General features: G+C 40.0%; 1 protein-coding gene and 1 pseudogene across 7 annotated transcripts in view; one reads left to right on the top strand and one right to left on the bottom strand.

Annotated features, from left to right (window-relative positions):
• The window catches only part of MTHFD2L (methylenetetrahydrofolate dehydrogenase (NADP+ dependent) 2 like), a 151,396-nt gene that overhangs the window by 52,885 nt on the left and 86,418 nt on the right, over positions 1 to 12,093 (top strand). For all 7 annotated transcript variants that reach the window (XM_008267752.5, XM_051819695.3, XM_051819692.3 and 4 more), the window contains one exon: positions 3,291 to 3,383. In XM_008267752.5, coding sequence (XP_008265974.1) covers positions 3,291 to 3,383 — 93 coding nt within the window. The remainder of the gene's footprint in view (positions 1 to 3,290; positions 3,384 to 12,093) is intronic.
• LOC127483327 (U6 spliceosomal RNA) lies at positions 7,084 to 7,184 on the bottom strand (annotated as a pseudogene).

Genomic DNA, 12,093 nt, shown 5'->3' with positions numbered 1-12,093 from the left:
TAAAAGGGTAACTTAAACTCCCCCTTCCTGTAAGAGTTGGTTTGTGTTCAGTAGAAGAGGAGGCAACCTCCTGACCATCAGGAATGGGAGCGGAACCCTCAGGACACTTGGAGGAAGTGAGGAAAATTGTGTCAGTGGAAGTCATTGATAAAGGTGACACTGTTGCTCCAGTGAAACACTGAGAATCCATCTTTTTGTTGAGACTTTTTTTAAAATATCTCTTGAGCTGCTGACTTCTAATGTTGTCTTTTTACAGAGGGGTGATTTCTGTGTCATCAAACGTGAAGAATACAATGGTAGATAAACCAGATATTGTCCTGTCCTCCAGAGCTTACACTCTAGTAGGAAAGATTTTAATTCAATAATTGGGTATAAATTATTTAATAATTATAATTGTGCAAAGAGCATCAAAGGAGAAGCAGAGCTTTCTGCTTTACAGTTGTAGGAAGTTGTATGAATATTGCACCCTTTTCTCTTGGTCTGCCTTCTGTTCCTAATGTAATGAGATACTTCCCCTGTCTTCTTTCTGTTCCTATTCATTACCTAAAGGTAAAAATATCTGATTTACAGGCATGTAGCAATATGTAAAACACAATGAAAATGAGAAATAGTGAAAAAAAGGAAGAAGGAAGGGCTGGAGCTAAAATGGAACCAAAGATAAACTTCTACTAAAGATAAGCATATTAGTGAATCTTCATATATATATTCTCTGTGTCAAGCACACTGGTTTTTTTATATGTGTTTGGTGAATTCATTTAATTGAGTCTAAATTATACTTGCTATAGTTAGGCCACTAGCTTTACCCTGGGGGATGATTATCAGGGGGAAAATGACTAGTTATCAAGTTAAATGTCTTTAATATTAAAAACAAACATATAATCAGGAAAAGTGAAATTTTTTATATCGAGATTGAAAAGTAATTTCTTCTGAGTGTCTTGATAAACAAAAACTATACAAAGGATCAAGTAATATTCATGACATGTTCTTTAAGTTAATAAACTTGCCATTTAATAAAAAAGGTGTGTATAATCAAAAGGCAGAGAGGGAGAGGGACACGCACACACACACAGACACACAGGAAGAGAGAGAGAGAGAGAGAGAGAGAGAGAGAAACAGAGAGAGATCTTCCATCTGCTGGTTCACTTTTCAAATGGCTTCAGCCATGGGCCAGGCTGAAACCAGCAGCCAAGTTTCTCACATGTGTGGCAAGGGACTGAATACTTGGGCCATTATCTGCTGCTTTCCCAGGCACATTAGCAGGGGGCTGGGACTTGAAATGGCACTCTGATATGGGATGCCAGTGTTGCTAGCTACAGTTCAACTTGTTATACCACAACACCAGGCCCAAATGGTGGTGTTAGCAGGTAGCCTGATCAGAAGTGGGGCTCCCCTGGGCAGCCCTTACAAACTGTCCTTTTTGTGGTGGTGTTTTACTTCATTGTTTTTATTGCTCCTGGTGGAATGAGCTGGATTTCACTGCAGCTGGGTGGTGAGGAAAGATGCTGAGCGGCCTTCTGGCTCCTCCTGGACCATCTGCAGAGTCAGGTGGTTTCCTGTTGAATGGCTCCTCCAAGTCTGTCTTCATATTACCTCAAACTCTAAACTGTCCTGAGCCCAAGAGGGCTCTTCTTTCTGTGTTCCTATTCTCTCTGTTACCATTAAGAAAGATGTGTTTTTGCAAGTTAGGATGTACCTGTCACCTCCAGGTCACACAGCTTTGCAGTCATTTTCCGAGGTTTGCCGCTGACCATCTTGTCATTCTCTGTGTTTGCTGCCTTTTTCTCTGTGTGGTATCTATTCACTTCTTTCGGTAACTCTTACTACTGTGGGAAACATGTTTTGTGGTTTTCTAAATATGGAGACTGTGCAGTTTTTGTTGTTGGTGGTGTTAACTATGCACGTTGTGCACGTCGTCTGGGAGAAGAGAAAGACACTGCCCTTCTCTTGACTGCTCCTTTTCTCCACCTCACCCTTTCTCTTCTTCCTCGGCTCACACATTGGGAACCCTCAGGCTGCTCATCTCTCTTAACTATCACTCCATTAATGTTTTTACATGAAAATATCCTGTTATATCCTAGGACTTCTTCATTTTGTAAACACATAATTTTAAAATTGGTACATTTTCCACTACTATCCTTTTAGCTTAGAATGTTCTTTCTTTCCTTTCTTTTTTTTTTTTTTTTTTAAGATTTATTTATTTGAAAGAGTTACAGAGAGAGGTAGAGACAGAGAAAGAGGTCTTCCATCCACTGGTTTACTCCCCAGATGGCCGCAACGGCCGGAGCTGCGCCAATCTGAAGCCAGGAGCCAGGAGCTTCTTCCAGGTCTCCCACATGGGTGAAGGGGCCCAAGGACTTGGGCCATCTTCCACTGCTTTCCCAGGCCATAGCAGAGAGCTGGACCAGAAGAGGAGCAGCCGGGACTAGAACCGGCACCCATATGGGATGCCAGTGCTTCAGGCCAGGGCTTTAACCCGCTGTGCCACAGTGCTGGCCCTTCCTTTCTTGATTTTATCTATTTTTGCTCATGCTTTAAGATCCAAAGACTCTGTGCCTTCTCCAGGAACCCTTCCTTGATACCTCTTCATGGCAGAATTAATCTTTTACCTGTGTTTCCACAGTTTATTGTCCCATCAAATGAACTTGTGGTTCTTAAATTAACAAGTCTCCCCTACACTAGTGTGTGCTAACCAGTAAAAAGGGAATTTTCTTTTTTTTTTTTTAAAGATTTATTTTATTTATTTGGAAGAGTTACAGGGAGAGGTAGAGACAGAGAGAGAGGTCTTCTATCCGCTGGTTCACTCCCCAAATGGCTGCAACAGTGGGAGCTGCGCCGATCTAAAGCCAGGGGCCAGAAGCTTCTTCCGGGTCTCCCACATGGGTGCAGGAGCCCAAGGACTTGGGCTATTTTCTACTGCTATCCCAGGCTATAGCAGAGAGCTGGATTGGAAGAGGAGCAGCCGGGACTAGAACTGATGCCTATACAGGATGCTGGCGCTTCAGGCCAGGGCTTTAACCCACTGCACCACAGCACCAGCCCCATGGAGTTTTCAAATGCTGCTTTTCTAGAACTTTGCTTCCCTTCATTTGCCCTCATGTGATTTCCTTACTCACTCAATAAAGGGTACAGTATTTTGATTCATCTCAACTTCCATATGAAACTTTTGCTCTCAAAATGATTTAATCATGCAAAAAGCAACTTCTACACTTGGGAAGTAACTGAAATGCCTCTAGATGTTATAACATTTGAAAAAGCTAGTAATCATTGATGGGCATTCTTCTGCATTCCAGGTGATGCGACGGTGACGATAGCTCACAGATATACCCCCAAAGAACAATTGAAGATCCACTCTCAGCTGGCAGATGTTATCATAGTAGCTGCTGGTAAGTCCTTAGTTGACTGTTATTTTTTGGGGGGTTGTAAAAAGCAGAGTAATTTGTGCCCTGATTGCTGACATGCTTGAAAGAACATTTTCTTGAGAGAGTTATGTATAGTTATGATTAACTTCTGGCAACTAGTGTGGGCCAATAATTGTAGCTATGGGAAAAAATAAAAAGAACTTTCCGACTTTCAAATTGTATTAATCAAAGTAGAATGTCTCAGAGAGGGGACGAGATGGACAACCACGATGCTGTACTAGCCACTAGACTACAGGCAAAAGTTAATGAATTACACCCTGTCCAAAGGATGATAATGTTTCCAACAAGGATGGCATACATTGTTTGATCTAATGAGCTGAAGTTGTTCACTCTGGAAAAAAGAAAGTACAAATTAAAGAAGATGCAATAGGTTTTTTCTGTAACATAAGAAAAAAAAGCCCCAAACCCTATCCTTTGTAATAAGAATTGTCTCAAAGGTACCAGTTCTTGAGATAATAAGTTCCCTATTACGTCAGTGATTAGAAGATAGATAAAATGTGAAATAATGTGCAGCATTCCTTGTTAGTTTTTACTAACAGTTATTCCTTTTAGATGACAAAAAAAATCCCATGCCCTCTTTTAACATTATTGAAGTATTTTAATAAAGTAAGAGTGACTAAAACCACATGTAAAGAATTGTAAGTATTTTGAGCATATATTCTATGGGGAAGGTGTTACATTTCTTCTTTACTCCCTACCACTTAGACCATTGTAGAGTGCATTCATGTATTGAGAACAGAGTTGAGCTCACTGAGTTGTAATATTTCCTTCAATTCTGAGATTTTGTTATTCTATATACTTAACAGATTTTTGTTATATATTTAAAGAGTGACAGAGAAAGAGAGATACAGACAGAGATCCACCATCTGCTGGTTCACTCCTCAAGTGACTGAAATGATTGGGTCTGGGCCAGTTTGAAGCCAGGAGCCAGGAACTCCATCCTGGTCTCCTAAGCACTTGGACTATCTTCCACTGCTTTTCCAGGTGCATTAGCAGGGAGCTGGATTGGAACTGAGCAAACAGGACTTGAACTGGTACTACAGTATGGGATTTTGGTGTCATAGGCTGTGGCTTACCCTGCTACACCACAATGCTGGCATCAATTATTCTAAATTTTAATGTGTGAAAGAAAGATTTGTGAAACATATGCATGTATCGTTTATGCTTATTATATAACAAAGATTGAATTTATTTAAATTTATTTGTGTTGTCCTACAGGGTAACTTGACAAGAAAGATGGTTCAGAATATAGAAAGGTTCAGAGTATAAAGGGGTTGTGGGGTTGTATTTAGATAATTCACTTATGGATATGTGAGAGTTTATTATATCATTCTGATCTTAGTTAAACATGAATACTTTTTTTTAATTTAAAAGAGTTGCAGAGAGAGAGAGTGAGAGAGAGAGAAAGAAAGAAAGAGGTCTTCCATCTGGTGGTTTACTCCCCAGGTGACTGCAATGGCCAGAGCTGAGCTGATCCAAAGCTACCAGCCAGCCAGGAATTTCTTCTGGGTCTCCCACGGGGCCCAAAGACTTGGGCCATCTTCTACTGCTTTCCCAGGCCATAGCAGAGAGCTTGATCATAAGTGGAGCAGCCAGGACTTGAACTGGCGCCCTTATGGGATGCTGGCGCTGCAGGCTGGGGCTTTAACCCACTATACCACAAGGCAAGCCCCAACATGAATACTTTTGAAAAGCAGACAGACTATTAAATTCACCCATTCCTTCATAAAGCATGGGACTCTTACTATGCAGCAAGAGCTTTCAATTGAATGCATATAGTAGTGCATACAAATGACAGAATTCCTGCCCTGCAGAGCTTATATTTTAGTGGGAGAGACAGTTAGTTGTTAATAAACAATTAACACAACATCATGTCAGGTGATGATAACTGTAATAATGGAATTGATTGAAGGAACAGTGTGTGTTGAACAGTGAAGATCTTTCTCAGGACATGACCTTTTGAGTAGGGTCCTTGTCTGATCTTTCTCCATTTACCCACCAGTTCCCATCCCCCACCCTCTTTCAAGTCCTGTTCTGTCCAGCTGCATTTCTCTGCCACCAGTGTCCAGCAAGGTTTGGCACCAGTTTGAGATTGGAGGGACAGGGAGGAGAAGGCCGGGTTAGGGTATTTCTGCTTTACTCCCTTTGCACTTCCTCCTGTGTGGACGGCGCCTGCCAGGGAACCCCTCTCCCATGGAGCTCTCTCACTGTGCTGCAGTGACATCCTTTCCTCTTCCTGTTCCTTGTGCCTTAGGCATGGTAGAAGCTTCTTCCTGTTCCTAATAAGTGCCTGAATTGCTGTTGCTTTTCTCTTAACCCCAACATACGCTGTGAAAGTTCCTTTACAAATGTCTCTTCATATAATGGTCAGAGGTGGATTCTGTTTCCTACTAGGATCCTGACAGATGCAGATTTTTATGAAGTGAAGGATCAAATCAAAGTAATACCTGGAGGAAGAACATTCCAAACAGAGGGAGCAGCAAATACAGAAGTCCTTAGGGAGGTGCATGCTTGGCATGTTGCAGATCACAGATATTTGAGAGTTTTTATTATTATGATTTTATTAAACATTAATAAATTATAAGGAAATTGGTAAGAAATACTGTTGAGAAGGTGGCCAGTACTAGCTCCTGTGGGAAATTAAGGACATTGCAATGACTTTTAAATTTTTACGTTTAATTTCATTTCATTTGAAAGGCAGAGAGAGAGAGGGAAATAGAAAGAGAGAACGGGGAGTTCCTCCATACTCTGGTTCATTCCCCAAATGCTCACATTGTCCAGGCTGGGCCAGGCTGAAGCTGGAAGGTGGGAACTCAGGATGGCGCCCCCAAGTGGTTGGCAAGGACCCAATTACTTGAGCCATCGCCTTTTTCCTCCCAGGGAACACATTAGGAAGAAACTGGAATTAGAAGCAGAGCTGGGACCAGAAAATAGGCACTTCATTATGGAATGCAGGTTCCCCAAGCAGTGTCTTAATTATTGCATCTATATCCAGACCTATAGTGAGGAGTTTGATATAAACCACCAGTGAATGAGAGCAGGAGCTGAACATGGTTTATCTTACGTTGTAAAAGTACACTGAGATGATGTCAAGGAGGACTGACTCTTAAAGGGGGAGTAAAAAACAGGAGTTACTGCAATTTCATTGAGTAAATCTCAGTTTTTCCATAATTTGTTTTGTTTTCAAACATACAGAATGATTCTGTCTTTACTCTTCTCACATAGTATTTCTTCAATGCAGACAATTACTAATATTGTTGCTGTATCCAAGGCTTTACTGAGAACCTTTTTTTTTTTTTTTTTTTTTGACAGGCAGAGTTAGACAGTGAGAGAGACAGAAAGAAAGGTCTTCCTTTCCATTGGTTCACCCCCACAAATGGCCACTACAGCCAGCACGCTGCAGCCTGCATGCTGTGCTGATCCGAAGCCAGGAGCCAGGTGCTTCCTCCTGGTCTCCCATGCAGATGCAGGGCCCAATCACTTGGGCCATCCTCCACTGCCTTCCCGGGCCACAGCAGAGAGCTGGACTGAAAGAGGAGCAACTGGGACAGAATCCGGTGCCCCAACCGGGACTAGGACCCAGGGTGCCGGCACCACAGGCGGAGGATTAGCCTAGTGAGCTGCAGCACCAGCCGAGAACCTTTTTCTTTTTTTTTTAAAAAAAAAAAACATGGAACACTTCACGAATTTGCGTGTCATCTTTGCACAGGGGCTATGCTAATCTCTGTATCGGAGAACCTTTTTCATACTGCCTATCAATTAGCTATCATTGAGGACTTTGAGATGAAATTAATTTTGGTGGAGAGAAGAATGATAATTTAATTAGTTTCAACCAGATTTAATTCGATTTGTGTTCTTATACAGGCTGTATTCTGGAACTCAGATTATAACTATGGTAATTCCTTATAGAATAAAAATAGAAATAGTCCCTTTCTCAGAAGTCATTAGTGAGCTAGTACAGCTAATTATAACTCAGTAATCATTTTCAGGTGGTATCAATGCAAATCTTTGAACTGGATTGACTGAAGTAAGAAATATGTAGAAAAGTAATAAACTTTTTCAAACCACAAATCTACATTAGGTGGAATACTGTTACAGCAACATAGGCATTTGTTGGATACAAATATTATAATAACTTCTTTTTACAAATTTGTATTTATATACAGGACTTGGAATTGGCGAGTGGAGAGGAATTTGAACACTCATAGTCTTCCATCTCTACCATTAGATAGAATGAAATTTAGGTTATCTTTAAAAACTATTATTCAACCTTAATGTTGACAATTTATGAAAAATATTTCACAGTTACTCTTAGTTCCCATTTGTCAATTGTATTAGATGAATATTTTCTTTTGGTGGAAAAGAATCTCTCAGCATACATTCATGATCATATTTTTTATTATCATGAGAAATGGCAAATGAGTTATCCTGATGCTCTTGAGTGAACCACTGATATTATTTCATGACTAAATCGAGTCTTATGTCACAAGTCATGGTGCCAGTACTGCCATCATTCTCAAGCTTCTTCCATAATGCACAAATAAGAACTGAGTTCAAAGTATTAAGAAAGAAGGCAGGAAAATAAAAATCAAAATAAAGAGAGGTAAGGAAAAGTAGGACTGAAACCTAGAAAAATTAACAAAATAAAAGACAAGAGATACTCAGGCCCCCAAGTATGGTTAACAGTATTCAACTCTACCACAGCCATCCCATTGAGGATATGCTCATACCACCAGAGGGCGCCATTCAGGGGAGCAGCTCTTTGAAATACAGACCAATGTATTTGGCCACAGGGTCCTCATGGAAAAACATTCTGAGCAGACAGTGGGAATAGACTCCTGTTTGTTCCTTGTGACCCACTTTAATGCCTCTCACTGGATATCAAAGTCTGCTGAATGCTGGAAGACAGACTGTGTATAGCCCTGCAATCATCTTGGTCAGTGGGAAATTTCAGGGAAAAAAATTTGAAGATTTATAAGAACAACCACAGATTTCTACATTTCCACTTCATTGATAATCATCTGGAGCATATTAGGGTAAAACATGTAGATATCAGTAAGTAACATTTAAATTACAGAGAAAATATAAGTTTATGTAGAAAAGAAATTCTATACAGCCCAACAATAGGAATCAAGTATTGCCAAAGTGACCACATCAGGCATTGTGTGTGGGAAACAAACAAATGCAATTAGCAGTGGGTATTAAAGAAGGAGATAGTGATCTAATGGCAGAGGTAGCTGGAACAGGGAGGGCTGGATCACTGTCGTGACTAGAATGTCAACATATATGGAAGCAGTCCCATCTAGGAGAAGTCAGGAAGAGAAGGAGGAGCAGTGCATGATGTGTCAGAAAGATTGATAATGACTGAGAGATGACAGTAAAGAATGCGGTGATGAAATGCTGAAAAGAACTTGCAGAAGAAAAAAGTAAAAGAAGAAATCATTGTTTAAAGACCCTGAGGCTTGAATGATGCTGTTAGCTTATGTTAATATTAATCTCACCCCTCCAGTTTCTCATGGTACAGATCGTGTAGGTTCAGCCATGTATCACTTACCTTTTAAAAACCTCCCCCAAATCAGGATTCAAACCCAGTTAGGAATTCAGATCTGAAAATCAGACCCTGTGAAATGGTGCAATTAGAAGTAAGAGGTTTCAAGTTCCTACTCAAAACTACCTCTTTGAGTTGCCAGAGAAAATTATTTTGTTACTAGAGAACTTTAATGTACCATAGTTATAGTACTTAATACCTGTTTATAATTATCTGCCATGTTCAGTAGACTTACAGCAGTGACAGACCTACAGACCTAGTATCTTTTTTATTTTTGTTTTTTGGCCTAATAGATAAGTGCTTAGAAAAATATCTGACACATAGTAGGTACCTAATAATATGTGCTACATTGATAGGGAAATTATGAGTGGAACAAGGACTTCTTCAAATTGATACAAATTTAGCTGGTATATTTGGGATCATCATTCTAGTTATTGGTTGATTTACATGCACAGCATTATTTTGGGGGAACTGCTGAGCATTGCTAGTTTGTTAATGGAACTCAGGTGCTAAAAGACATAAATGTGAAATATTTGTGCAGAAAAGAGTAGTTCACATCAATAATTGAATGGATGAACTGATTTGAGGCTAAGAGTGAAGAAAGGCTAAAGAAGCTGTTATCCATGTGGAAAGCTCAGCAAGAAGAGTATTAAACAGTTGACTGGAAAGGAGTGGATTAGGGGAGCCTCAGTTGGCTTTGTATAAGGTTAATGGCAAACAAGAGAAAGCCAGTCACAATAGGAAACTGGAGGACATCCTAAGTTTATAAAAGATCTAGCATTCTTCGTTATTCAGGGATCATAGGCATGGGATTTACAGACATTGCCCAAGGGACCTCCGCCCATCTGAGTAAACTCAGTGGGACTAACTTCATGCTGAAGACAAGCTGCTGAGTCAGTGCCAGCTGCATGTTAACCCCTGGATACTGTGCCACAGTGCTGAATGAAGGCTGCACTTTGTCCACTAAGCCATCCCCTCTAGCACAATGAGTGAACATTTACCGTAGTAACTCTAGCGTCTCTCTTGCAACACTTTTAATGACAGACACTATAATACAAAACAGGATAAATGGGTAATTCAGTACAGTAATTTGGGATATCCACACTTACTTGTCACAAAATACAAAAGTGACCGACTAACTTCCTTTCACCACTTCCCCTACAGTATTGCCAAATGCTGTATACACTCCCATCAGACTTCACCCTAGCCTCTTAATAGACTTTTTCCTATAGTAGATTTCTTCCTTCTTTGAACAGAGTTAGTAATTTTTAAAATGCCAGGATACTGGGAAGTTTTGAGGGTGGGACATGGAAACAGGCCACTCCCCTGTGTAGCCCAGGCAACCTGGGAGTGGGGCTTACTCACTCACAGCCCTGGGTGCTTCCTCAGTGGGTGCCAGCACATTTCGTGGCCTCACTAATCCCATTGGTCTTCCCATAGCCTATGTAGCCTTCTCCAGCTTGTCCCCTTTAGCTAGCCTCTGGTTCTTCTCTTAGAGTCCCTTGCTAAGTTTGTCATTTACTTCATGCTTTTCAGTTATTTTTAATGATATAGAAGAGTGTGAATGCACAGGTTGGGTAAAGCAGGAATTCCAGGATTTAAATTCCAACATTATCACTTGCTAATTGTGTAAGTATGATTAAGTCATCCCTTCTCTCAGAACCTCAGTCCTCTCATCGAGAGGTTGTGCAGAATAACTTTTCTTATTGTGTTGTTAAGTCACCTATTGCACATTAAGAGCATAGCTAAATGCCTAGCAATTGTCAGTACTCAAGAAACATTATGTACTAATATGATAATATATTAGTCATCATTAGGCAATTCCATATTAATATTTAATGATAATATGATAATTCAGAAGTACTAAAGCAGGCAATTATTATTTTTAATTTTATTTATTTAAGAGAAACATAAGGGGGGATATATATAAATAAAGCTGGGAGCTAGGAATTCAATCCAGGTCTTGAACATAAGTGGCAGGGACCCAATGACCATGACTGCTGCCTCAGGTATTGGTCCCAGGTACATAGGATATGTGTGTTCTACCTAGAGTCATCATTGATGCCTGCCTGGGTCTTCGTTAGCAAGAAGCTGAAATTAGGAATTAGGCCAGGTATCCAACCCAGTCACTCTGATAAGAGAGGTAGGCATTCTGATGGTTACATCAAACTGCACCAAGTGCCTGCCCTACACCACTGATTATCAAATTACATCTCAGTGTAACTAAAGGAATATACTTCTTGGTTACTTTTAGCAGTAGCATAGTATCAGAGTTGACTGATCATCATTAACACAAGTGAGTTAATCTAAGAAGAGATTTAAACATGATAGATCAATTTTTAAAAAAACTATTTTTACTTAAGATTTATGACTTACCAGGTTATCAGCCTTTGTCCACAGCCATAGATTCTCTTGTTCTCTGGGTGAATCCCTTAGAGCTTCTCCGTCTTTGGAAACCACCTTACTCTGAGAGGGTTAGAGAAGGTTGAGTCATTTAAGTAAAGAGGTTGTTTTTTTTCCTCTCAGTAGTCCCCCCCGCCCCCATTCTACTTCCTTTTCATCCCAGCCCATTCTAGTGGCCACAGCCCATGCCCAGAGCCCAATTTACCAAGTGGGCAAAGCTTTGCTGACCTACAGTGAACTTTGTCCAGAGTGTGAGAAGGCAGCTTTTTCTGAGTGTCAATGACACTCCTAGAAAACACAAATAATAGAGATGATGAGAAAGAACCCATTACCTCTGCCGAAGAAAACCATGGTTAAGAATTTGGTGTCTGACCTTCCACTATTTTATATTTCTATGTAAATTCAAATATATAAATAGTTCTTTCATGCTGTGCTTAGAATTTGTATTTTTCAGTTCCACACTGTGTACATGTTTCTTCATGAAATGCTTTCTTTTAAAACATGACTTTTGATGACTCCATAGTACTCTAGCCTATGGATATACTACAGTTTATTTTCCATTCTTGAATGTAGGATATTTAGATGACTCCCAGTTTTTTTTCTGTTATGAATAATGCAGTAAATAACTGAACATCTTTCTAAACACCTAAGATTACTTGTAAAAAAGACCTAAGATATTTAGCACATTGGTCTTAAGTTCCTTATTTACTTATTAATGGTTCT

The sequence above is a fragment of the Oryctolagus cuniculus genome, chromosome 8 (genome assembly GCF_051225735.1).
Source record: "Oryctolagus cuniculus isolate XC-2025 breed Fujian yellow rabbit chromosome 8, ASM5122573v1, whole genome shotgun sequence".
NCBI classification, from domain to species: Eukaryota; Metazoa; Chordata; class Mammalia; order Lagomorpha; family Leporidae; genus Oryctolagus; species Oryctolagus cuniculus.
Note: the sequence above shows the minus strand (reverse complement) of the source record. Positions and strands in the feature narration are given on the sequence as shown.